Below are 26,581 nucleotides of genomic sequence, written 5' to 3' on the forward strand. Positions count from 1 at the left end.
AATCAGTCACTTATTTTTAACCACCCTTTTTATTGAGCTGAAAAGTGATATACAGAAGTAGTGTATATATATATATATTTATATATATACACACACACACATAAGGTTCCCCAAAATACATGATACTCCTGCTCAGGCTGGGGCTTAAGCATCTGCTTCTACAGGTTCCAGTATGCAGACCTGCTGCTTCAGCCACTTTGGAGCAGCTTTTGCATAGGCATTTTGTCTTCACGTGCTCCCCTTTCCAGCAGCAAGGACTTGGAGGCACCGTGGGCAGGGAGTGCTTGAGGACTCGGCCGTGTATCTCCTGCAGCGAGGGCATTTTGCTTTGGCAATGGGTCGGGCTATAACTTTGTATGAAGATTGTTCACAGATGTCACCACCTGTCAAAGAAAGTGTCATTGCTGAGAGAGAGGCAGGAGCTGTAGGTAAGACTCAAGGCAGGAACAAACCTGTGTTGTAGTGCAGGAGTCTGTCTGGAATGGTTTTCTTACCTTCCAAGTTAATCAGGAAGGTCCCTTTTATGATGTTTGCATCTGAAGGTGTTTCTTTGGGGAGCTCGCTCAGCAGGGTTGTCTGGGAAGCCATCATTATTTCATTCAGCTGGGAAACACTGGAAGTTTCTTCTGCCTGCAGTGCCTAGGGGACAGAGAGCTTTCAGACTTGGAACTTGGTTTTGTTTCTCAGCACCATCCATTCTCTAAAATAAATACTGAGCTATGGTTCCCAATCAGAGTGGATGGTTTGAACCAAGAGTCTGATTTACTCCTGCCAGAAGCAGGAGGACAGACTTGAACTGCAGTGTCCAAGAGAAAGGGGCCTGAGGGCCAAGCAGCTGCCTGTAAGCCAGCATTCCAAGGGACAGGGCCAGGAGCATCCCATCCTGGGATGCTGTATTAGAGCACTGCCAGTAGGGTTAAGGTGATCCTTCTCCAAGAAATAAAAGTTGATTTTTTTTATTGCCAGGGTGGTCAAATACTGGCACAGGTAGCCCAGAGAGCTGGTAGGGTCTCCATCCTCAGAACTACCCAAAAACCAACGGACAGAGGCCCGGGCAACCTGTTCTAACTAAGCCTGCCTGAGCAAGGGACTGCGCTGTACAGGCTCCAGCAGTGCCTTCCACCTCCAGTGTTCTGTGATTGTCTGGTAAGTACAAAGCAGAACAAAGGTTTCACACAGACAACACTACTCTTAGTTGCATTTTTTTTACCTCCATTAATTCAAACAGCAATCCAGGCTCAATTACAATGATGACTTCATATTCCAAAGCATTCTTGCCAGAGATGGACCCAAGGAAGGAGTCTCTCATTGCACATGCACCTTCTATTGCTTCCTCAATGCCAGGCTTCTTCCATGCTGAGCTTGCATTAATCCAGCCAGTACGAAACACACCCTCTGAGTCTTGAAAGCAACACAAAGCAATTCTTATTTTAGTTTGAGTGTTTATGAAATGAATAAAAAGGAGTGGCATATTTCTGTAATTGCAATTAAACAGTGCACTAAAGGACTTGCTTAGCATTGGTACATGCTTTACCTTTCTTGTAAGGGATGTACTGGAAAACCTCTTCTGCCAAGTGGGGCAGGATGGGTGCAAAGGAGCGGACGACGATGTCCAGAGCCTCTGCCAACACGGTTTGACACGAACGACGCTTAGGATCCTTTGCTTCTTCGCAGTAGAGCCTGCAAGACAGCAGGGAAAGCTGGAAAGTATTCCTATGTTCATGTTTCTGCTCAAGATCCACACTTCTGGGACTGCCACTGGACATACAGAAGTCTGACCCACCCAGCCTTTGTAAGGAAAGCTTTTCTGAAGTGCCCTTCACTAGGCAAGCACAGTGGGCTACAGACAGGACCATCTCCATCTGTAGCCACAGGAAAAGAAGATTCTCTACATGGTAATTTGGGGAGAGAGAATCTGTCCTCAGGGAGCTGAGCCTGCAGCTGTCAGTCCTTTGCTCTGGTTCATCTGTAAACCTCAGCATTAGGGCTTCTTTCTCTTCCCCCCACTCCTCCTTTACTCACATTCTGGAAACTAAAGATCAGTATAACCTGCACCCTTCCTACCCCATGAAACAGCCCTTGCACATTTACACAGGTATCTGTCACAGCCTTAGCATTCTTTTACTGATCTAAAAAAACAGATAAATACACTCAGTTGCACAGCTAACTGCTAAAAGCCCTTCCTCCTGTCTTCCCAAATTCAGATGCACACCCTTTCTGGGTAGAAATATAGATCAAAGATTCCATCATTAAATATTTATTTGGTTTTAAATGTGCTCATTTGATGACCTTTTAACGTGTTCAGTACCACCAGTGGACAGAAGAGAGCACAACAAGGACAACCACTCAGCTGAATGCACTGAGAGTCCTCTGAAATGCCTGTGTTCACTCAACATTCACCTGGAACCTTATTACCTCCATCTCAGACCCATTCCTTTCTTTTTTCCCTTTTAAAGCCAGCAGCAAGGAACTCACCTGTCCTTGATCATGCTGAAATAGAAGTTAGACAAGCTTCTGGAACAGAATGCTTGCAGCAGTCGAACAACTTTGCTATACTCATATTGTTTGTAGGCTTCTGTAACCTGGGAGAGGGAGGTAAGAACAGTGCATTGGTTTGTGTCACACAGCCCCTGATAAACTAAACTTACAGAAAAGGGAATGGGTGGCAAAATGTCTGGCAGAAACTTTAAAAGGTTGTTGGAGGGGGAAAAAAATTAAGTCAGTTAACAGGTCAAAGAAATATTTTCTATTCAAGTTTGAGTGGAAAGAAAAGGGGGAACCCTAGAAACTAGGCCCATGGTTTCAGCAGAATGGTTCTGAGTGATAGAAATGTCAAAGTTCTGTACAACAGCAAATTTCCAAAGCTCTAGTTTTTGGATTTGTTTTTTTTAATACGTATCTTTAACTATTTTTAAAGACTACAAATTTAAGGCCTTGGGCAATTAGTGGGAAAATCTGGTTGATGTCCAAACCAAGTTAAGAATGCTAAAGTCTTCCTCAAAAATTGAGATGGGCATAAGGGAGTGCACATTGCATTGAAGGATCCTTTGTGGTTGTAATGTGCCTGCTTGACACACACACTTTACTCACACACCTAAAGAAAATATAACAAATGGAAAACATTACACACATGTTCATCTAAACACACTTGCCTCCTACCTTGCTGCCATATTCGTGCAGTAAATGCAGCATGTATTGATCCACTATGTACATCTCTGCTGGGGAGATGGAATCTGTCTCTGGGTTGAAGCCCTCCACGTTTCCCAGCATGAAGCGTAGCGTGTTCCGGAGCTAGAACAACCCAAAGCAATTAAACATTATTAGCCTTCACTTCAGATGAAACACAAAATGCTCATATTCCATCATTAACTAAAATTGACTCCTTTTCAAAATGACTGTTTGAATAGTTACAAAGGCATCATAAAGAACACATGGCAAAAGGACCTACCGAAAAATAAAGACTGGCTGTTACCGAAGCACAAAGCTGTGAAATGAGTCTTTTTCTCAGCACACTTTACTATTTGACCCACAGGTGTAAAAAGCAGTAGTACCTCCCTAAATAAGCTTGAAAAAGCTTTCTTTAGCCTAAAGACTGGAAAGCTTTGCAGGCAAGACACAGAGGACCTGTTGTTGGGATAAACAGTGTTGGCACTGGTGGCTCTTACCTTGTTGATGTCATCTCTAGCAGCATTGAGCACCACAGGCCCAATCATCACCTCTGTGAAAACATTGGATTCTGCCACCCACCAGCGGAGAACATCAGCACCGTATGGAGGATCCTTGGTATGATCCTGAGGACAGACAGGAAAGCACAGAGCCATATAATATCTCCAGGTGGAAGGGATCCATAGGGATCATCTAGTCCAACTCCCTGCTCCTCAAAGGACTACCTAAAACTCTGTCCATGTGCCCAGAGGCTGCTGTGGTTGGAGGCTTCCCCCTCTTTTAGCAGGAGTTACTGCTCAGGAATAACAACTCACAGTTGCAGCACTCTGTGTACAGGCAGTGCTAGAACCCAGGTAAGCTGAGAGAAACTCATCTGCAGCCTTAAATCCTTTGAATGCTTATCATTAAAATAGCAATGTTAATATCTGAAACTACATAGTTTTTTTTTTTTTCCCCTCAGACTGTTTTCAACTCTGAAAATGGCTTTTCTCCTTTGCAAAAGAACAGGAACAATTGTATGTTTTAATTAATTAGAGGACCAAGTCGTGCAAGGATTGATTCTTTTCTCTAGTGAGTGGCAAAATCTGCTCAGCAGCCTCAGAAAGAGCAACAACAGGAGTACGGAGGGAAGGAAAGTCAGAGCATCACTGGCAGTGCAGCCTCCCTGACCATGGAATGAAGTTTCCAGAGTAAATAACAGCCTGAGAGCAGAGAGATTGCTGGGGTGCCACTGCTGCATCTGACTGCTCCACTGCTAGCCACACATGGTAGGCTTCAGTCAGTTTGACAGCAGAGGTTCATTTTTTTTGTTTGTTTGTTTTTATTATTCCTCTTCTCCATTACTCCATCAACAATGGTAAAAAGGAACCATTCTACGCCCTCTGCATAATTTTCTTTTCTCTTGGCAGAGAACGAAGGTGAGGGGTTTTCTTGCACTGCAGCAGAATCAACACAACTCAAGGTTTTCAGTCCAGCCAAATGGAACTGCAGTACAGCCAAAGAAGAGCCTGACAGAGTTCTGCCACAAGACAGCTGCAGAATTTGGCAGTGAAAGGTTGTAAGTTCTGAGAGACTCAGGAGCTTGACCTACTTCGCCTCCATTGATGACGACATCAGGGTCAACCACGTTGCCAACAGATTTGGACATCTTCTCCCCTTTCTCGCCAAGAGTAAAGCCATGAACCACCAGAGTCCTGCGGGAAAGATTTTAGTGAAAACAATATCCCAGGGAAAAAGCTATGCTAAGAATTGATTTCTAATGAGAATATTCTTGGATATTCTTAAGTCAAAGCACACAGAACACCCCTGTTTTGGTGAGCCTGAGGCTTCATCCCCTGAGTTCAACCAACCATGAATATACCCTGTACTACCATCTACAGAGAGCAAACAACTTTATTTTCCTCAGTTAATTTTGTTGTGCAAGCAACAGATCGTTTAGATATCCAGGGCACAAGTATTTCAATTAATTAAAGACTAACATGTTATTTATTTTTTAAGCCAATATATCTCTCAAAACTGCACAGCCTCCTTGCAGCTGAGCCACATTTCCCTTCCCTATGCTTTCCATCTTTCAGGAGATAAATGGTGTGCCACAGCTCCAGCAGAACACACACAGCTATTCCCAACTCCCTACAGCCTAATGTTGAATTCATAAGTCAGTGATCTTAGGAGATCTGCACACTGCACTTCACAAAGAATTTCTTTAATTGTAGGAGTGGGAGAGATAGCAAAAAGCCAGACTTGTATCTGATAATTCCTAAATGACTAAGAATGAAAACATTATTAGAATTATGATAGAAAAAAGTTAAACAGTAAATGAATTAAAATCTAATATAAGAAAAACTTTATACTGAAAATGTTAAGAACACAAATCAGATACTTGGTACTGGTTTGATTTCTCTTGTTTATACACTACTGTGCACACTTCCAAAAGCCCAATATTCAATAAATGGACTAGAAACATGTTTGCAATCCACACACTTACTTGTATGGTGCCTTTTTCCTTGCTGCCACACTGGTTAAGAGAGAGGACTGAAACCAACCTCCCAGCTGGTCTTTTCCTTCAAGGTATGTATCTGCTCTTTGATCTGCACCTTTAAAAGCAGAACATTTTATTTGAAATATCAGACCTTGTATCTTAAAACAATTAAAGGACAAAACCTCTGAAAGTGATTAGTAACATTTATCCTGCTTTTTAAACCCAGTAGGTAAATTACTTTTCTAAATTGTGTGTGGTTACTTAACTATGATACAAGGGATTAATTAGTATCACAATTTTAAAAAGAATCCAAAACTTGCTACATTTCAGAATTTAACAGATAAGCTTGCTCTCTCCCAAACTAAATAATAAATTATGAAAAGAAGCAATCATGCTCAGATTGCATCACAGAAATTCTCAGAATACTTTTCAAGTGTTCCTAAACAAACTGGAATACCCAGTTTGCTACTGGAATTACTTTGAAATTAATGAAAATCTATGCCACCATCTGAAGCTTCCCCATTTGGAATTACCCAGGGCACAAGGCACAGAGGTAAGGTGCCCAACCAGCCCATGAAAGGCATTTACAGAAGAGAGCAGGAAGCTTTGGCAGTGACCACATCTCACCTGTGACAGAATTTACATTTTTGGTCACTGGTGTTCCAGAAAGATTAAAAACTTCGGCAAAAAGTTAGGACAACATGGGAAACAAAAAGCCTGTTGGGGATAGAGGCATCTGGAAAAGCCTGGCTTGGGAAGGCTGAGTAGAAATATTATTCCCTGTAAATACAAACACAGAAAAAAAGAGGAATGCTAGGGAAGAACAAGTGGAGCTAATGAGTACTTTAGAGGAATATTGGGCTACAAGGCAGGCAGGGTATTAGCTGACTGCACATTAAAAGCAAAAGAGCCAACCCAGCTATTCCACAGGGTTGAGAGAGGACAGCACAGTTTAAATGGCTTTACTGGTGGAATTCAGTCACTGCACAAAAAGGTACAAAACTTGTTGACTCAAGAAGTCCCTCCTTGTCCTAAGCAATCCCAGACAGGTCACCAGAGTGAGAACAGAGTAATGTAAACACAGCAGAACATGCAAGTCAAAGCCTACAAAAGTGCAAAACCATACACTATTTGTCAGAAGTTTAGTTTTGATTCTACAAGTTGATGGTGTTGTTTTCTCAGTATTCAGACAGAAGTTTCTCTACTCAGTCTTTATTCACTATCTCCTCTTTTCCTCTTCCTAGGATCCCTGAGACAATGATTCTTTCTGCCGCTGACACACTTGATTTATTTGTTTAACTTAATGGAAGTTTCGATATTTAGATCCATCCTGCAATAAAGGGAAGTTCAACATTACAAAGGTCAAGGCCACGCAGTTCCAGGTAGCACAGGAAAAATGTGTGGGTGGATATCAGGTTTTTACACACTTGCTTATTCAGTCAAGGAAATCTACAAAGAGTCTGGGGTTTAGAAGTACAGTAAGTAAGGAGCAACCTTTGTATTAAGAGACTGCAAAATACTTGTGAGGACAAGATAAAAAAAGAATATTTGTGGTAAGGAAGACCGTAACATTAGAAAATCTGTAACAACACATTTGTTACTTACAACTAGTTTACTAGTCATTGGTTTTAGAGAAGTGAACTTTTCATGGAAATGCCAGTAGTTAGAGGAGAGAAGAATGTCAACAAATAACTGATTACAAACAGCAAACTGGACTGGGCTTTTCTGATAGGAACTAGTACATCTGGCAAGCTGGTTACTGGTGCTTGCAAAGTTAAGAGGCCTGAACATTTTATCTGTAAATACAAACATGGAGTTTGCATATACAAAACCTGCCTTATAAGTAGCTCCCCTTCCTCAGTATGTCCAACAACCCCAGAGACTTTTCTGTTGTTTATTTTAACTGAGGTATAGTACATAGGTCATTAAAGTGAATTACAATTTATGATCCTTCTGGTTTGGATTTCAAGATTCCATATCTTTGATCTTATAGACTTTGACTTTTAGATTAAACATAATGTATTTTAATGCCAGGAATGAACCAGCTAAGATAAATTCAAGCCTCTCAGTCAGCACAAAAGTTTAAACAACTTAGATAGGCAAGTTGTAAAATAATTACATTCATTCAGTTAAACATTAGCCAATAAGATAGGGAAAAAAAAGTTATGATGTTGAAAACTACAATCATTGCAATACTCACAAAACTGTGGGTAAAAAGCTGTGTGACTTTTACCAGTGGCAAATCACATCACAATGAAGTCCAGTGTGCATTTTTATATGAAATAGTTTAAAAAAGAATCAACTCAAGGTTGTAGTAAAGCTGGCACTCTGCCCATGCAGAAAATGTAGAAGAATTTTAAGACATTAAAGAAGAATTTTAAGACATCTCTTAAATGGATGCTCCAGAAGGAGCTACTGAAATGAGCTCTGTCAAAAGGCTGAACTTCAAAACAAAATAACAACAGAACAAGTGCTGGGCACCACAGCATTAAGTATTTAAAATTAACACATGCTTTTGAAAAAAATTTTGCTTTTACCAAATTTTCTTTTTAGAAGCAGTGGATTAACACTCTTCTACCTCACAGCAGCATTGTGAAAATGCAGTTATCCATGTATGAAGCACTTGGACTTAAATTTTAACACTGCATAGAACAGTTCTTGCCCCCAAAAAATTTGAGGCATGTGTACCAAGAAATAAACAGGATGAGAGGGCACAACAACTGTTCAGTGAAAATAGTGTTAGGCAAACAGAGCATTAACAAAGCAAACTGCATCCCCAAGGAATTTTAGGGGATTTCAGAGAATGTTGCACTTGTGGATTTGCTCTCAGTGATGCTAGTGAGTGGTTTTTATTTCACACACAGTCTACTTGTAGCTGTACAATTTTGAGTTTGTGACTACAAATCTAGTAGCCAAATCCCTGATTTTAGTGTGTAAGTTGCACCTGCCACACTGCTGACATAAAATGGTTTAGTTAATCTGTCATTTAGCTACAAGTTGTACCTTAGTCACACCCAGGCTGGAAAAAGGAAGCCAACCATAATTTAATGGAACAAGAGTAACTTTAAGCCATGTCCATCAGAAATAGGCCCAGTCCCTGGAAGGAGATGCAGCAGGGCAAGCATTAGAAATAGGGCTGTGCAAAGGCAAAAGGTAATGCAACCTATGATTTGCACCATTGGACTTGGCTGTCACTGAGCAATTCCTTTAACCTCATTCAGCAGAATCTCTCTTCTTGTCCCTCTTCACCCCCTTCCCAACCTGCTGTATTTGCTGACAGCAATCTGTGTGGCCATCAGCTAAAGGGATTCATTTTGTAACAGCTCCACCTCCTTTAGTAAACTCAGACACAGCTGGGTCAAGTGCACTGAAAACTCAGGCCAAGTTCTGAGTCGCAGAGATGCTGGAGAGAAGGAATTATTTTCACAAGACAGAACTGACAGGGAAATCTGTAACATCTGTTATTCCTGCTGGTTACTAACAGATCATTAACTTAGATTTTTCAACAACTTGGGTTCAGGGCAGAGTGAAACAAACATTTGTCTCAGTTTTAGCCATCTTTTATATCCTGCAGTTGCCCTGAAAGTAACTCGTGCTGTGAAAGAACCTCTGCCACCAACAGTGACATCAGAAGGCAGCAACAACCTCTGCTATCACTCATCTCCTACCACAAAATTAGTTCTTCTTCCCATAATGACACTCTCTAAGCAATCTTGGATTTCTCCATGAATTCAATCTTTTTTTCTCCAAGAGTACTTTGGAAAACAATCTCACCCATTAGCCTGTCTGTAAGCCTTGCTGATTATCATTGATATTGGAAGAAGTTCTGCAAAAATCTTTAAAAACTGGAGTGTATTTGGAAAATAGATAACAAAAACTCTTAATTCAACAACTTCTCTTGCAAAGTTTCATAAAAGGTGAGTTAAACCAGTAATTTGATATGAATCACAGACTGTACTTCACTTCTGGCAGTGGCTGGAAGCCTCACTTACACAGAAAAAAGGTAATGCAATTTTTGTGTAATTTCTGAGAATAAACAGGGTTAGGAGGTTACACTGCTGGATAGCCAGTCCCCAGCTTTGACAGCAGTGGGGCCACTCCAGTTATGTCACACAGCAGAAGAAGATGCCTTACACACACCAAGCTCCAGCAAATTACATCAAAAGAGAGGGCCAGGTGGAGAACTGTAATAGTTCAATGAAAGAAGTCTGTACTGTGATAACCCCAACATTTATTAGACACTACAGAATCCATGTGAGAGCTTTACACAAATCAACAACGAATCCAGAGTCTTGATTCTGCTATTCCTTATGAAAAGCTATCTCCTTTACACAGGATTAGAGGGCTGAGGTGTTCAGCCCTTTAACAATGCAAGTTCGTGACTGCATAAAATACCACTACTTTGTTATACCTTTCAAAATCAAATCAAAAACATTTTTAAAGAGCATAAACCTCAATATATGTAAAAGTCTTCTAGAAAATTAATGTGTGCTGATGGTACTGTTGCCTGATCATGTTGCTAAGAAATAAAACTCTGGTACTAACGTGTTTTATAATTCAGCAAGATTGTTATCATTTAATTGTGTACAGAGGGTTTAAAGTCCAACAGACTTGATGTATGGGACCAGACTCCTCCTCTATAAAGGACTCGTGACTTTGCACTATCCTCCAGGCCAACAATGTATATTTTACATCTTTTTATACAAGTATCTGTCTGCTACCTACTGAGTAGCAACTACTGGCAGTAGGAGCCATAAATAGCATATAGCAAGTATAAATATTTTAAGCCACAATATACTCCTTTAGTTACTGAAAGTAATCAGAAGTGAAAAAGCACACCTACACTTTTAAATTATAGAACTAGGACTCAGCAGCTGATCTCAGTCTTGTTTTGCTTCAAATAGCACAGACAAACACAGACTGAAATTTGTTAACTAAAAACAATTTAAGACTACCAACTAGCAGCAAAGTACCTTGGCTGTTTGTGCCATGACACTTCACTCAAAACAAGTATGAAGTGATTAGCAGTTACACAGAACACCACATGTAGAATCATTAGAGCAGAATATTAGAAAAACCTCAACTTTAATTATGCTGAAAATGAGTTTGCCAACATTAAATCCTTATCTTTACAAGCAAAAGCAGCTTTACAAGTCACAGCCAGCCCGCTGCTGGCATAATCTGCCTCAGTTTTTCTGACACTAACACTGTCACACAGAAGAGTTATATTTTGCTCCCCAAGTATTTTAAAAGAAGGATCTACACAGGACTTCTTTACCTTCCAAAACATGAGCCCAGGAAGTTCCACTGTCAAACCAAATGTCTAGGACATCCTGTCCCTTGACATAATCCGAAACATCACGACCACCAGCCTATTGAGAGAACAATTATTAAATAATGCAAATAGAATACTCTATATCGTGAAGGCTTTTCAAAGCTAGAAATAAAGCAAATTTGGTTTCTGGACCAGTTTTGTACAGGTTCTGTTACCAACTTTGTGAGTTAACACAAAATAATGCAGATCATTTTTGACAAGAGTTTTCAGATAATTACTGATGGAAACTCTAGGTAGGGCAAGGAAAAATTACAAAGAAAACCTCAGATGGCACAGTAGCACTACAGCTTTGTGCTAGCTTATGTACAGAATTGTTAAAGAACAATAAAAAGTTAGGAAGAGCTAAATAAAAATTCTAATCCATCTTAATGACCAAGACCTAAAATATATTTGGGCTCATAATTTGGTTAATTAGGATGCCACTTTCCTCCTGATCTAAGAGGAGGAGGATGGAGATCTCTGCCCTGAATTAACAGCATAAATCCAATTGTGTGTGTTCTGCCCCACTTAGATTTCACTTTTTGAATACTCCTTTCACAATGAGGGTATAAGACTGAAGAGGATCATGGGAATAAACAAAATGTTTCTATTATTTGCCATCATTCAACTGTCTTGAGCACCTGCTGTACCTGAAGTCAGAAGTTTACCTTTGCTACAGCCTCTTTTGATAGGAGTTCTTCGATAGGGAGGGCCCACCATGCATCTGTCCCTTGCTGCTCCACTATTTTGATGACATCTGTGATGGTTTCACTGGGTTAGGAGGAAGAAAGGGGTTTATGAATGGAGGAGTTAATCACACCTTTCCACAAGTATCCCAGACCCAAAGCAGTGAGAGATGCTGATACACAGACCAAGCTATTAGAACCTGTGATTTTCCAGCTTCTAATCCATACAAGACTTCACAGAGCTTTCTGCCTGCATTAAATACTTTCTGGCTTTGCCTTCCAAGATGGGAGGATTTGTACAACATACAAAAACCCACACGGATTCCAAATATCTTCTGCAAATATCTCATAATTGGGGTACTCAGAAAAGATGCCAGCAGCTTGAAAAGTTCTAAAATCCATTTTATTTGTTATTATTGACCTTGAATTTAAAGAAACTACACAACTATTTCCCCTCAAAATATCTGCTCTTTTTAACAACAGGTTTCTTTTTCCTACTGGATACAGAGACTTTGAGAACTCATGTGGAAAGGAGTGAGGAAATGACAGCTTTTCAAGTAGCACACACACACACACATATATGTAGCTTAAGCTTCCAGTTGCCTGAATTTCCCAAATTTAGCAATATATTTTTCAAATTGTAATAAATGTAAATATATTAATTATATATTAAGATATTAATTCAGTAAGAAACTGAAAATTCTGCACCCAGTAGAGGAGTGATAATAAACCATTCAATGTATACTCTGAAGGCAATCTATGAGTTCATAACATATATCACCAGCCAGGACAAAGGTCCTGAAATAAATAGGTATTACAGAAATAAGAAAAATTAAAAAGTTAGCTAAGTATTTTTTCTGATCTGAACAGATAAGGCAACCTCAAGGTGTGCAGTTCTGTGCACTATTTATGACACATTCAATCCTTGGTCCCAGTAGGTAAAACTATGGGGAATTGATTTTTAATACTGCTTAATACCAAGTCTAGACATAAATTAAGGTATCTTAAAGAACCAAAGAGGAACCCCACACATTTTGTCTTGCTGACACACAGAGCACTTCCTAAATAGGTGATTTTCAAGACATCTGCTGTATTTAAGGAGTACAGCAGAGATCATCATGACCTGCCAACTTCAAACTAAACCTGCTGTGTTACCCAGGCCACCAGGGACTTATTTATAACTTGAGAAATGAAGATTTAATCAGTTAACTAATTTCTTGACACAGTATTGCAAAAAGGGGAAAAGTAAAATAATTATCTGGCATAATTGATAATTGTCTTGAAAACACAGAAGGCAGATGATCTTCAGTCATCACTCAGTTTTGTGTTTGGTTTTCAGCACAGTATTTTACTGCACTGCTAATAAGCTGAGCTACATCACTAAAACATTTAATGGACTCTTACACTCAGGGTTTAAGCACAAAAACACGTTCTTCAAGAAGCTGTAGAGCAAATTAGTTCACTTCATGAGTGTGCAATGGCAAGAAGAAAATCCAGTTTTGCTCTTGACTGCTCAAATCATGACAGAACATCAATTTTCTATCAATCAATCACTCAATCATCAATTAATCAATTCACTTCTCAAAATAAATTCCTGTAGAACATCTCAGCAGATTCCCTTCAGAGAAAGGCCATTAAGCAGCAATACTCAGACATGGATATCCCTGTGGCACCACCACCATTCTGCCCCTTTCAAACCAGCACTGCATCATTCACTTTCCATTTTAATGGTGGTAGTACACAATTTATGGCTTTGTAATGTGTCTGCTAACATTTATCTTACTAAAACAACACTGAGGAGCTCCAGTTGTCAATGGTACCACTTCTTTCCAGAAATATTTGCACAGAGGCCTGTTTGGCTGGCTATACTTCCAGTTGTGAGAGTGCTACTTCTCCAAGAAAAAAGCAAACAACAACCCCAGTCCTGGTACAATTCCTGGCAGATAGCTGATATGCAACCCTTATGTCTTGCCTCCTTTACCCTAAATATTCAAATTCAGAAAGCTCACAGGAAACACAAAAAAGAAATTTGCCTCAGCCTGGACTAAACTATTCCAATGGATTTGTCTTTTGAAGGATGAGTACCTTCCACTGGCAAAGCTGGATTTACACCCTGACCTTTAGTGATGATACTGCAGCACCCAGGAACATTTTAGAAAAAGTAGTAACAATATTATTTTTCACTCTTTGCCAATAGAATTTTCCACCTTGGATTCTTCTCAAATACACTTTCAGTGTATTTTTAAAGACAGTTATAGATAACCAGTTGTCTTCACCTGAGGATTTGAAGAGCTCTCTCCACAGTTTGCATGCCTTCCTCTCACTGGCTGAGTCTTACCCATGGAACTCACCAGCAGAAGACAAGAGTAACTAAATTAAAAAGAGGATGATTTACCCTAAAACATGTTTATTATCATGTAAAATATTTGTGTATGTTGAGTGATTCATGCAAGAAGTAATTCAGTGCTCAGCTAATGGCTCTGGCCTCAGTGAGAGCCAGAAAAATTCTCTGAACAGGAAACATATCCACAATTAGTAGAGAAAAGCTACCAGCACATCCTGTAAAGCAGAAAATTTAAACAGGAGCTAAGCCTGTCTTCCACATAACTTTTTCCTATTGCAAATACACTTCAGTGGAGGGACATAAACTCCAGTGATGAATTAATTTTCAACCTATATATTTTTAAAATATTCAACAGGTATTTCACAATATCAATATTTGGAGGATTTATAAAAGGTGATAAATCCAGCTATAGATCAAAACTAACAGTTATCTTGGACAGCATATAAAAAGATACTCTTAATAAACTATTTTTTCCTTTCCATCAGAGGTGGGGGAGGGGAGACACAAGAAGGAAATAAACCCTTGCTATTACTCTCCCTTGGGAAACCATAATGAAATGCCTGCTTTCATTTACAGTAAGTATTGCCAATGTCACACAAGACTTGTGTACCCTTGCAGATACACCATTCCCACCAAACATACCTATCAAGTATATTGCCATGCAATGCAAAGATTACACTATTAATTTATGAAATGCAGAATTTTTAAAGACATTTTTGCTACACAAGAACCAACAGGTGCAATTATGCTACAGGTAAAAGTTTTCAGATAAGTAAAAGGAGGTCAGATTTGTGTTATCAATTACTTACAAGAAATAAGGAGTCAAGGACTGGGAAGTAAACTTTTTATTGAACTCTCAAAATTCTATCATACTTTCAAATCATGTTTTAAAAAAGTACAATATTTTAGCAGTGCAAGTTTTTTTCGCTATACAGTGTTTCCCTACAGAGTATAAGTGAACATTAACAAGCATTTTATAAGAGGAGATAGTTCAGATGAAAAATTTCAAGGGTAGCTTTTCAACAAATCTTTTTTACTCCTGCATTTTGAAAAATACAAGTCAAACACAGTCCCTGTATTTGCCTCTGCTCTGCTTGCAGGATCCTTATGATCCTGAGAGAAATAACTTTATTTATCTGCACTGTAAGGAGCAGGATTTTTGCAAAGTACTTTTCTGTAAGGTGCAAGTGAAAACCACCTTGCTCAAATAACTACTCATCACTTTATAATCTGCAGCCTTCAAGGTGAGCATGATAATTCCCCGAGTGAGCCATAAAGGCACTGTAAAACTTTGCCCTGTATTCAGAGGCTATCTGGAAGAACTTGCATTACGTGTCCCTGCTACGCTCTGACACCCCTACAGCAATTCACGCTACCACAGCTCCAGCCAATCACCTGGGAGCCAGATATTGATTATGCTGCACACTTATTTAATCTGTTAACAGAAATTAGGCAGCATTAAGATACAGTCAGGAGCAGAAGAATACAGAGCCTGATGTTCTCTCCATCTCCTTTCCAACAGCAGCAAAGAGGGAAAGTTATCTTCTGCTTTACAAGAACGTCGATACTACAGCTGTAAGTATTTAGGGGATGGTAAGCTGCTATTAATTGCAATTCATTAAAATGTCTTATTATGTTAAAAAACAAATTAGAGCACAGGACAGACCTCTTTCAAAAACATGTTGGGTTTTTCTTTTTCAGAAGTTTAATTTATGTGTTAATCAATGTCACAGGGAAGTGGACAAAGGCTGTGAGGCATTAGAACAATCTTTGCAATACTACTATTTATTATTATATTTATATCTGAACAGTGAATTTGTAAAGCAGTTATTGCATGAGGTCATATTAAAGAACGTATCTCACATTTATTACCTGTGCTAAGCTACTACTGGAAATATTCTCTGAATTCTCATATTTTAGTTTTGGAGCTCTTTCTTCTTTTCTGTGAGTTACAGAGTTTCCTAGATGGAGAATGTTTTCTCTTGAAATCTATTAAATGTTGAAAGCTGTCACACAGCACAAGCATCTATTTGTGCACGTACTTTAAGTTATTTAAAGTCTTTTTTCTCCATTTGTGCAGAAAAATCCCACAGAATCTCACCTCTGTATTCTTACTGAAAATGGCAATAATGAAAAGTGCTCTCTCTTCTCTCTCTTTCCTATAAGGGATTTTTAATAATAATTTTTACAGTCCTGGTCACAATATGATGCAGCATACTCTGCATAAAAGAATTTAAACATCATTGGTATATTAAATTTCTAACCACAGATGACAATGTCATTGAATCAAGTATCTTTTAGGGTTATGGGGGGGCCACAGCAGCAAGGAGACACATAGAGATTCTGCATTGAACATTACAAACTACCTCCTGGCTTTTAAGCTAGAAAGACTGGATTGCTGGTGTGGCAAAAACACTGTTAGAGAAAGCAGTTCCACCTTGAAAGAAGGGCTTTCAGCAGCTTTTCACGTGACAAAGTCAGGGACAACTCTCAGAGGGAAACAGCAGTTTATTTTCGGGACTTTTTTTTTCCTTTTAAAAGTCTTTTTACAGGTGATACATGAACAGAATCACTGAAGATCGACCACTGGTGCTCTCATATGTAACAGCAACTCCATGTGGACTACACTGACTTCCAGTGGAGATGCTGTTACTTTTGATGGTCACTCAAAAACTCCACAGCAGCTGCTACTGAAAGGTTGTTTATCCAGCATTCAAGTTAAAAACAGCTCATGCTTTGAAATGCAAGTTATTTACTGGTGTTTTAACTATATTAATTATTCACACCGTCTAAGTATGAAACTTCTTAAAAAGTATGTCAGTAACCTGTTGTAATATGGTTTTCAAAATGATAATGCAAATGTAACAAAACAGTCAGGCTTAGCTGCTGTTTTCAGTAAGAACTGGTGTCCAGGAAAATGACCTATGAATTGACAGACTGTCTTCTGCATTTGCCTGTCACTTCTATAGGCCAATATTCTGTGCACTTCTACTCTAGTTACAGAAGTTTCCTACACTTAACTTTACAAATATTTAAGCTCAAACTTTTTAGAATATTTAATTATTATTTAATATTTTAATATTTAATTTAATATTTAATGACTGCTTTATACTTTGCTTTGAAAATTCCACCAAGAGTAAGTAAAGTTAGAAGTAAAGAGTACTGGCTATAAATGATCATCTGAACCTGTCAGTCGAATGAAATAAATCTCTTTTCAAGCATAGTGAATATGTCTGGATTTTTTCCTAAATGCCTCTCTATTCCCCAGATCAATTCTACCCAAACATGCCATGCTGTCCCCTCGTTCACTCCCCTACAAGTCTCACTGCTGGGTCAACATCTACACACAAAGGTGGAGGTGTTAAGCTATGGCATGCCACATCAAAATGCTGCAATTGCCACATTTTGCAGAATTTTGGGAATAATCTCACACAGCTTGAGCACTCACAAAAGGCAGGGGCTTTAATACAGGTCATGACCTTTCAGAGTGATTTTACTACAACCTAAAGGAATTCCCACACATCCCTCCTTTCAAATGCTTTCTGTCCCAGCTGCTCAGTGTTCAGAAGGAGCTCCAGCTTCATGGTGCCCTTCACATTTGAGTGCCAACTGCTGGACTGGTTTCCGTAACACTTTTTTGCTTGTTAAACTACATATTTAACAATTTTTAAGCAACACGCACACTCTCAAGCCTACTCTTCAACCAGAATGCAAAAAGTATTCCTCAGAAATAGTAGTTTTTTATAGAGACACACACATGCTTTTTTGCAGGTAAAATGGTTTTATGTCCCACAAACCCTCCAGCCATTTATTTCCTGATGTGTGTCAGCATTATCCAGGCACTATAAACAACATTGTGGCTATTGTGGCCTTTTCTCACAGTTATTGCCTACAGTGAGAGAGCCAAAGTACATCTCTCTGCACACCTACACACCCAGTCACACCAGGTGAAGCTAAGGATTACCTGTCTAAAGTCCATTCCCTGCTCTCCACACCCTGAGCCTCACCTCCTACTGTCTACTATCTATTGCTTGTGTGCTCAGTACAGCCTCTGGAAAACATGCTGGACTCCTGCAGTACACTTACTCAACACCAGAATAAAAAAAAGTTCTGCAACAGTATTCAAGTTCATCTCCAGCTGTGAAAACTTATTATGAATTTTCACAAAAGGCTGTAAAGTTAAGATGTACAAAACAGAGTTACATCAGCATATCTCAAGGCAGAAAAACTTATGGAACTAATTCAATGAATAATTCAAAATTATGGAATTAATTCAATACTTTTTTTATGAAATCACCTCTTAGAGAGCATTCACAACTGAAAACCTCTGTTCTCCAAAGAAGTAAAAGCAGAACTCTATTACTCCTTACAGGACACAAAAGGATTGTATTTGATTGAGTTTCCTTGTTTTAAAGCATAGCTTGGATTTCCTCTGCATTATGTTGTCTGTAATTCCTGAAATGCAGTGTTTGCAATATCTGGATACTATTAACCAAAAGATGGCAAAATCAGGCTAGCATCTGAAGATCTGGACACACTACATCATATAGCTAAGGGTCAGTTACACTTGAGACTGGTCTTCAAAACTACTCAAATTTTGTTCTGAAACAAAATAGACTTATTTATTCTGCAACCAAAGTGGTTATTCCATTTCAGATCTCACTGTCACTTAATTGCAAAAAGCTATTTTGACACAGTACCTGGACTATTTAATGTACAGCGGTACAATTACAGTTGCCATCTATTCTAACCACAACTTGCATTTCACTGCTTGCTTAAATGGAAAGGCCAGTCATTCATGACTGTCAGCTCATTGAAGACAAGGGATGAAAGCAGCAATTAACCTCGAGGGGAGTCTTCAGATAACTTAAGTATTTAAGTAAATTGATTCCTATTATTTATATGTAAGTCACTTCCAGCCATAAGCTTTTGATTGTTTTAACTTACATCTAAATGAGATCTGTGTATAAAAAACTACAAGTAAAAGCATGCATTCCTACTTGAAATAATAAGAAGTTTTATAATATCATTAACTGCAGCACAAGAGACAGTGCTTCTTCTGTCACTTTTCGGTGTCTAAGGCTAGGCAGGTACCTGTTTATCAAGCATTCTCCCGTGCTCTTCTGATAAAAAGCAGGAATCGGGACACCCCAGCATCTTTGCCGTGATATGCACCAGAACGTCCTTCTGTCCAGCATCTCCAGCATCCTGTTCACTGCAGATGTAGGGATCACTTTCACTTTTTTCAGCACATCCTATAAAGGAGACAGTAAACTGTTAAACATGCTTCAGCTTTCCCACAGTTAATGTCTATGCTGCCAGTAAAATACATTACAGATCTACTCTCCTATTCCCAGTATCAAACAACATATTCTCAGACAACTGCCAGCTGCTCTTCGATAACTTATTTGAACACTGCTTATACTGTGCACTTCCCAACCAAACCCCAGTTATCTGGTTCTCTAGCAAACACACCCTAAAAACAAGTTAAAAATGGCATCAGTGACTGAATCTGAAGTTTAAAACCTGACTGTATCTTGTACTCTTGTCTACTTTGAAAATCCACTTTGATATGAACTGTCTGTAGAGGGCTACCACTCACTCCCAGCCCTGCTGAGTAACCACTGTGTTTTCATCCATTCCAGATAAGGATGAATATGGAATATACACCTCATGCTTTAATTAGAATAAAATCACTGTTACCCTAAGGTGCTAGCTTGAATCTTCTCTGGATCTATGTAACTTCAAAGAGCAAAAGATCCCAAGCTTTAAAGTTATTCAAAATAGGACTGTGACAAAATTAACAGGGCAGCAAAGAAAGATGTCTGGCCACACAAGGCTAGCCTAAAAAAAAAAGGTTAATTTAACAGTGATAAAATTGTCTCTTCTGATTTAATTCCTTGAAACATCATATTTAAAAAATATATTTTAGGGAAAAAAACATCAGTAGCTCTAAGAAACTTCTACATCTGTAAATACAATGAACAAATATACCAGTCAGTGTAGCTACCCTGGATTATATCAACATTGCCAAAGGAATCGACAACATATTTCACTTCAACTAGTAATTAATGCTTTTCAACTACTGTTCATAAACCCTAGAGAAGACCATATTCTGGAGGGAACTACAGCAAGATTTTTTTGCTGATTCCAAGTAGCAACAGTTATCTTCAATTGTCTCATAAGAAAACAAAATTACATACCTGTGCTGCAGCCTTCACATCTGCTGTGTTTACAAACCACTGTTTGCTGGCACGAATAATAATTGGTTTTTTAGTCCTCCAGTCATAGGGGTAACTGTGCACATATTTCTCCTCTTTTAACAAACTCCCAGCTGCTTGAAGCATCTTAATGACTGAGAGAAAAAATGAGGCAAGATTAAATTTCAGTTTGAACATATGGCTGCTGTTAAACTCAACTCAGTCCTTTCCATAATCAACACTTAGCAAGGAATGCCTTTACCTCATCCACATTCAAAATATGGCCAGTTTATACAAAGTCTCAAAACATACCTTTATACATACTCTCAAAATACATGCAGGACCGTAAGTGATGAAGTAATAAATGGTGAAACATCAAATACTCACCAGCTTCGTTCCCTTCTTCAAGGACATTCTTGTTTTTAAGTTCAGAACCTGCTGCTTCTGTAAAATACCCACTTTCGTCCACAAGGCAATCCTGAAAATAAATAAATTAATCATGTCAATGAAATACCATGTGGCAATTAATTATCTTTTTGGTATTCAAAAGTGAGTTAAATACTCTACTGGGTGACTCCTTTTCTCATGAGTAACAAAATATTTAAGTACATTTCAGATTTAGCGAACTGCAGTTTCGTAATCTACCAGGTAAGTGAATTTTAGGTGTCAGAAGAAATGAGCACCATTGCATTTGCACACATACCACAACTATCATACATCACAGTCACTGGTATTTCAGTGACTTTTCAAATAAACAGTGCAAAATAAAGGCAAACCTAACCCTCCCCATGCCTCATATCCTGAATCTTCACTCCCATCAATCAAACTGGCCATGCATAAATGAGCTGTATTTATGTATGTGTTTAAAACAAGCTTTGCTGAAAAAAAGTAACAATGATCTACATAACAAGAGACTCACTGATCTGCATGTATAAGACAATTCTGAGTAGTGAGAGTCAATATCTGAGAAACATTCTCTGTGTTCTCCTTTAAAAAACAAAACCACACAAAGAGCAGAAAAATCTGATTCTAAGACCTCCCCGTAAGTTTTAATTAGCAGAAGGAAACTTCATTCTTTTATCCTGATACACATTTCCTTAAGGTTAGTCTTGCATTCCTGCAGGCCATTAGTGATACTCACATTTCTGTGAATGCTTCAAAACATTTTCAAGTTTCATGCACAAATTAAAATAAATAATTTTAGGGCACACATTCATTTGCAGGAAATCAAGAGCAACAGCTGAAAAGATAAAGTACCGTGGGTAGCTGATGGTGGGAAGCTACGCTGTAATCTTCCATACCATGAGCTGGGGCTGTGTGAACTAATCCTGTCCCTTTTGTCATTGTCACATGATTTGCAGGTAACAGGGGAGAGACTCTGCCAGGAATGGTGGGATGAGCACAAGAACCATCTGCCAAATCTGCACCTGAAAAATACAAGCAGAAGATAAAACAGAGAAACACAATTCACGCGTTCAACTTCTTCTGTCAGAGAGCAGAAAAAGAACAAGTGTAACAAACACAGAAGTACTATTATAAAGCCTTGCTGAAAGTCAAGAATCACAGAGCTTGAGGAATGTGCCATATGACAAAATGGTGTTCACCGAATGATTTTCTCCTAGAAGGAACATGTTTAAGAACTGCCATCACAGATATGTACACAAATACAGAAATATAATTAATTATTGAATATATGGGAAGTTGAAAAGAACAGGTTCCAATATGAAATTTATTTTTAAGAAGGTTCAACTCTACTACTCTTAGATGTTATCTGTAAATCACATGATTCAAAAAGGTGGAAGCTGTGAGAAAAAAAAACACCCCCAGTAATTTCATCATTAGGTAAAAACTTCCTAAAAATTTCCAGCACTGAACCACTGATGGAGGCAAATGAATAAAACTCACAAAAAAACACACTAAATCCCAACTTATGACACTGAATCCCAAGCCTGCCTGTTAAGAAATGCCACTATGCAGTTTTTTAGGATGTCAACGCAACTGCTTTAGTTTGTCCAGACAGACAACAGCCATCTACAATACCTCACCAGTCATGCTTGTAATTAGCTCCCCCTTGTCATCAGCAATGGATGGAACGCCAAACTGCACTCAGTGTAATTAAGATTTTGATACTGAACAGACTTGCACTCTACATTTCATTTTTCCAAACATGAAGCCAGATTTTAAAAATTCATTTGTAATCTATGGATGATAATTTGAGCTACAATACACCAACAGTAAATCTGACAGACTCCTCCTCCTCTTTGTATTATTTATTGAGGCATGTTCTCAAATTATAAACACATTTAATCCATCAAAACTGAAGCAGTTTTGAGACACCTATCAGCAGATTTCTAAGCAATTTAACAATATGAAATCCTACCTTTACATGTTGATACAACTTCAAACTGTGTGTCCAGAACAGCAGCTGTAGATTCAACTCTATCTGCAGCAAGGATGAAGTGTTGTCCAGTCGTTGCACATTTTACAATTGAATATCTGCAATGCAAATGTAAAATTGTGATACTACAAATACCAGAAAGCTACCAATCTGTGAAATGCTTCATCTCTAGAAGACAGACAAGTAGGTTTTACATGTCCAATTCACTCATAAATCTCAAAATTCAAGGTAATCTTTCCTCATGAAGAAGAAATAATGTAATAAAAATTTAGACAGAAGTTAATATATTAGTAGATATAGAACAAAGCTTACAATTGCATCACTTTAAAAACAGAACAAAAAAAACCCTGAACAAAACCCAGAAAAGATGCCTTAAGTAAATTGTAAATTGTAATGGCAGACCAGAATTGTAATGACAGACCAGAATGCTGCTAAATACCAGTAAGGACTGACAGAGACAACTGAACCAAGCGGAAGACACCTACACTGAGTCTGGCATGTAACAAACTGCTTGATTGGCTGGCACAGTCCAAGGTTGCGTGGTCCAGACTAGCACACTAGCAGGGGATGATCCATCTACAGATGTAAATTAGAAGTACTTTACTCACAGTTATAACAAAAATCAAAGCTGTCAGTCTCTAAAGCTACAGAGAAGCCATACCTATCATAGAAGTCAACTTAGGCGGCGACTTCAGCAGCGGAAATTTCATGTACACAGAGCGACTGATGTGCTGCTCATTGTACTCGAGTTCTGCCTCAGCCAAGGCTGTTCTGATACACATCAAACACAAGTTACACACTGCAACATCAAAAGCTACTGGCATCCTTGCTAAAAGTTTGAAGACAAAATAATAAGTTACTTACTTTGTTGAAGGGGACCAGAACACAGGTTTATAGTCACGATAAATTAAACCCTAGAGAGGACAGTGAGGGGAAAAAAGAAAGTTAGGAGAACCAAAACTCATCAAAAATTAATACAGACTTCCACAGAAATTCAACATACCTTATCATACATCTTGTGGAAGACTCTCAGCTGGTTTGCTTCATACTTTGGATCAAATGTAAGGTAGCAGTTGGCCCAATCTGCCATCACACCCCAACGAATGAAGGCAGATTTCTGTTTCTCAATTGCTCTTTCTGCAAATGCTCTGGCTGAAGGGAATGGTTCCATTAAGCACATGGTTTAGCACACTAAGATCAATAAAATACCACTTAAAATGCACTACTGATTTTTTTTAAAGTAAAGCCAAAGCTGAATGTAGTGAACCTATGCCCTAACTATTACGGTTCAAAATACATACATTTCAGACTGGTTGTTACAAAAAAATGACTGCAAAGAGTAAACAGGAGTGGCATTTTTTCACCAACACAGGAAAATTAAGCACATGTCTTTAGACTACAAACTTTCTTTTTAAGAAAGGCAGGGGGAAATATATTTTGTTAGGAAGAAAAATTTCTTAAAATAAGTTCTCAACATAAAACTAATAACAGTGAAAGTTAACTCCCTCTGCTTATGCTGATCCAAAATTTTTTAAGTAACATACATCTGAAAATAAGTTAGTCCATTTCATTACCAAAATTTCAAATTAAAGCAGTTTCAATTGCTCATTACAAAAAGCTTTGCAGCTGAATGATGCCTTTCAACCCATTTTGAAAAGGGGGTTTGAAATTATTTGAAATTATTTCTTCAAAACTGTTTCCATATAATGCAGACTTTCTCCAAAAGGATCCCCCCTATAGTTTTGTAGGATTGTTAAAAAGTCAACAAATACATTCCTACATGTGATACTGAACCAAACTGTCCTGAAGGAGCCTGACTTCTACATGCATCTTTTCAGTTCCTAATCAAATTCAGCCTTCAAAAACCAAAAGGATGCTGATCTGATAAACAGCAGCTTCCTGCCACTAAAGAGTTAATCAAAGCAGACATCCAAATCTCCTGCCATCCTTTTGTTTTTTTTTAACTGAGGGTCAATGCTCTGCATGCCCACTACAGCAACAAATTAAGCCTGTGTGAAATGATCCCATTACATCAGATTCCAGCCTGCTCTATCTGCTTGGCAAATACACCCAGTGAACACAGAAAAAGTCACCCATAGCTAATAGAAAAGGCCACAATAAAGTCTCACAGCCTTTATTTACCTCTCTGCCGAATTTCCATCGGTGAAAGATTTTCAGCTCCTTTGACTTCTGACAGTGCCCTCAACTCAATTGGCAGCCCATGGCAATCCCACCCTGGCACATAATGCACTTTATAGCCTCTCATCACATGGAAGCGATTGGTGATGTCTTTCAAAATCTGAAAAGCCACAAGTGTCTGTTATCACTTTAGCTCCCCCATGTGGAACAGCCACGTTTGGAATTAAGCTCCTCCTGTTTAAAAATACAAATATCAAAAGCTGCAGGATAAATTCATAATTAAGACCAGAGAAGCTCTGGATGCCCCATCCTTGGAAGTGTTCAGGGCCAGTTTGGATGAGGCTTTGAGCAAGCTGGTCTAGTGGATGGTGTCCCTGCCCATAGCAGAGCGTTTGGAACTAAATCATCTTTAAGGCCCCTTCCAAACCAAACCACTCTGTGATCCAAAGACCACGAACGTTTTATTTTTCTTGCCTACCACTTTGTACATTGGCAAACCCTTAGAAGACCTTTGATCCAAGGAGTTCACAACCAGTGGAACTGAGAAATGCATTTTATAAACTCGCAAGACTTGAAGTGAACAAATGTGACTTGCTCTCATTTTTAAAACAATGAGCTGGGCCTAAAGCACTGGCATAGAGCACGTTGCTGCAGCCCAAGCTCTGGCACTGGGATTGTGAGAAGCTGTGGGTGACAGCTCACAATCTGAGTCTTTCTCACTTTGCGGTCAGCGTAATGCTGTGAATCTCAAGGCTGAATCAAAATGAACTCTATGCATTCAGTACATGGTATTTATGTTGGGGTATGGTATCTATGTCAGCATGGCAAAATATGCCATCCACATAACCATACCATTGGTTTTTAAAAGCCTCAACTACCAAAGCCCCAAGCATTTTAAAGTGTTACTAATTTAAATGGGAATGGAGAACACAGGGCATATGACAGCAGGTTTTTTACTACTTCACAAGCATAAAGTATGAACAAGTAAATATTTACTTTGTTTAATGCATGGCCAACATGAGGGTCTCCATTGGCATAAGGTGGTCCATCATGCAGACAAAATTCCTGTTTTGTCTTCCTTTGCCTTTGCCATGAATACAGTTCTGAAAAACCACATTTCTGTGGAAACAACAAGAAAAAGACCAAAACCATCACAAGTCTCTGCACTTCCAAAAAGTCTGGATGTGAAATTTACAACAAAAGCAGGCAGGTAAACAAATACACTTTTCTAACTCCACAAGAGAAGACATTCGTGGGTTTTAAGTACAAAAAAGCAGGAAGAGGGTGAAATATTAGGCCTGAGATTATTATCCTAGCACTACACTACACGGACGGTCGTGACTCTCCTCCAAAACAAACCGTTGACTATCTTAAAAACAAACAAAACAAACTTATGACTATCCAAACTATATATACCTCAGCAGCCTCAGCTTTTCTAAAAAGCAGCCGGGACGGCCGGGTCGAGGGAGAGCCCAGACTCGCCAGAAGTTCGCCCTGCGCGGCGGGACCGAACACAAACGCTGGCGGCCACCCCCGCCCTCCTGCCGGCCCGGAGCTCGCCGCGCCCGGGGCAGCCCCACGCCCCTCCCGGGGGAACCGACCCCGGCCGCACCTGCTGCGTCTTCAGCTCCGTCTCGGGCTGCAGCCGTCCCGGGAGCTGCGCGGGGAAGCGGCTGCGCGGCAGCAACACCGTGTCCCGGTACCGGGAGTCCTCCCGGCTCTCGGCCGCGGCCTCCGAGGCGGCGGAGCGCGCCCAGCCCCGGGCGGCCCCGGGCCGGGCCCGCGCCAGCGCCGGCGCCCGCCAGGCCCGAAGCATCCTCACGGGCTGCGGCCGCGCTTCCGCCGGCGCGACGGGC

The 26,581-nt window shown here is 39.4% G+C and overlaps 1 protein-coding gene across 1 annotated transcript; it reads right to left on the bottom strand.

Moving 5' to 3' along the window:
• Positions 1 to 10: 10 nt before the first annotated feature.
• On the bottom strand, positions 11 to 26,541 carry IARS2 (isoleucyl-tRNA synthetase 2, mitochondrial). Its single transcript, XM_053938462.1, has 23 exons — positions 26,338 to 26,541; positions 25,722 to 25,844; positions 24,729 to 24,885; positions 23,590 to 23,738; positions 23,451 to 23,500; positions 23,248 to 23,357; positions 23,072 to 23,162; positions 22,569 to 22,684; positions 21,446 to 21,615; positions 20,576 to 20,666; positions 20,192 to 20,343; positions 19,083 to 19,243; positions 11,627 to 11,729; positions 10,923 to 11,016; positions 5,651 to 5,759; positions 4,757 to 4,859; positions 3,666 to 3,791; positions 3,160 to 3,291; positions 2,476 to 2,582; positions 1,535 to 1,680; positions 1,211 to 1,401; positions 495 to 639; positions 11 to 383 (listed from the first exon to the last, which is right to left on the bottom strand). Exons 1-23 carry the CDS (start codon positions 26,539 to 26,541, stop codon positions 229 to 231), a joined length of 2,985 nt encoding a protein of 994 aa, XP_053794437.1. The 3' UTR covers positions 11 to 228.
• Positions 26,542 to 26,581: the final 40 nt, after the last annotated feature.

The sequence above is a fragment of the Vidua chalybeata genome, chromosome 3 (genome assembly GCF_026979565.1).
Source record: "Vidua chalybeata isolate OUT-0048 chromosome 3, bVidCha1 merged haplotype, whole genome shotgun sequence".
Taxonomy (NCBI): Eukaryota; Metazoa; Chordata; class Aves; order Passeriformes; family Viduidae; genus Vidua; species Vidua chalybeata.

Excerpts from the sequence above, each read along its gene's own strand:
- IARS2 (XM_053938462.1), bottom strand. The coding sequence starts at position 26,541 with ATGCTTCGGGCCTGGCGGGCGCCGGCGCTGGCGCGGGCCCGGCCCGGG. Across the intron at positions 11,730-19,082 it reads GGAGAATGCTTGATAAACAG|TGAAACCATCACAGATGTCA; the intron begins GTACCTGCCTAG and ends CTCCTAACCCAG. Across the intron at positions 2,583-3,159 it reads TGCACGAATATGGCAGCAAG|GTTACAGAAGCCTACAAACA; the intron begins GTAGGAGGCAAG and ends TCCCTCTCCCAG.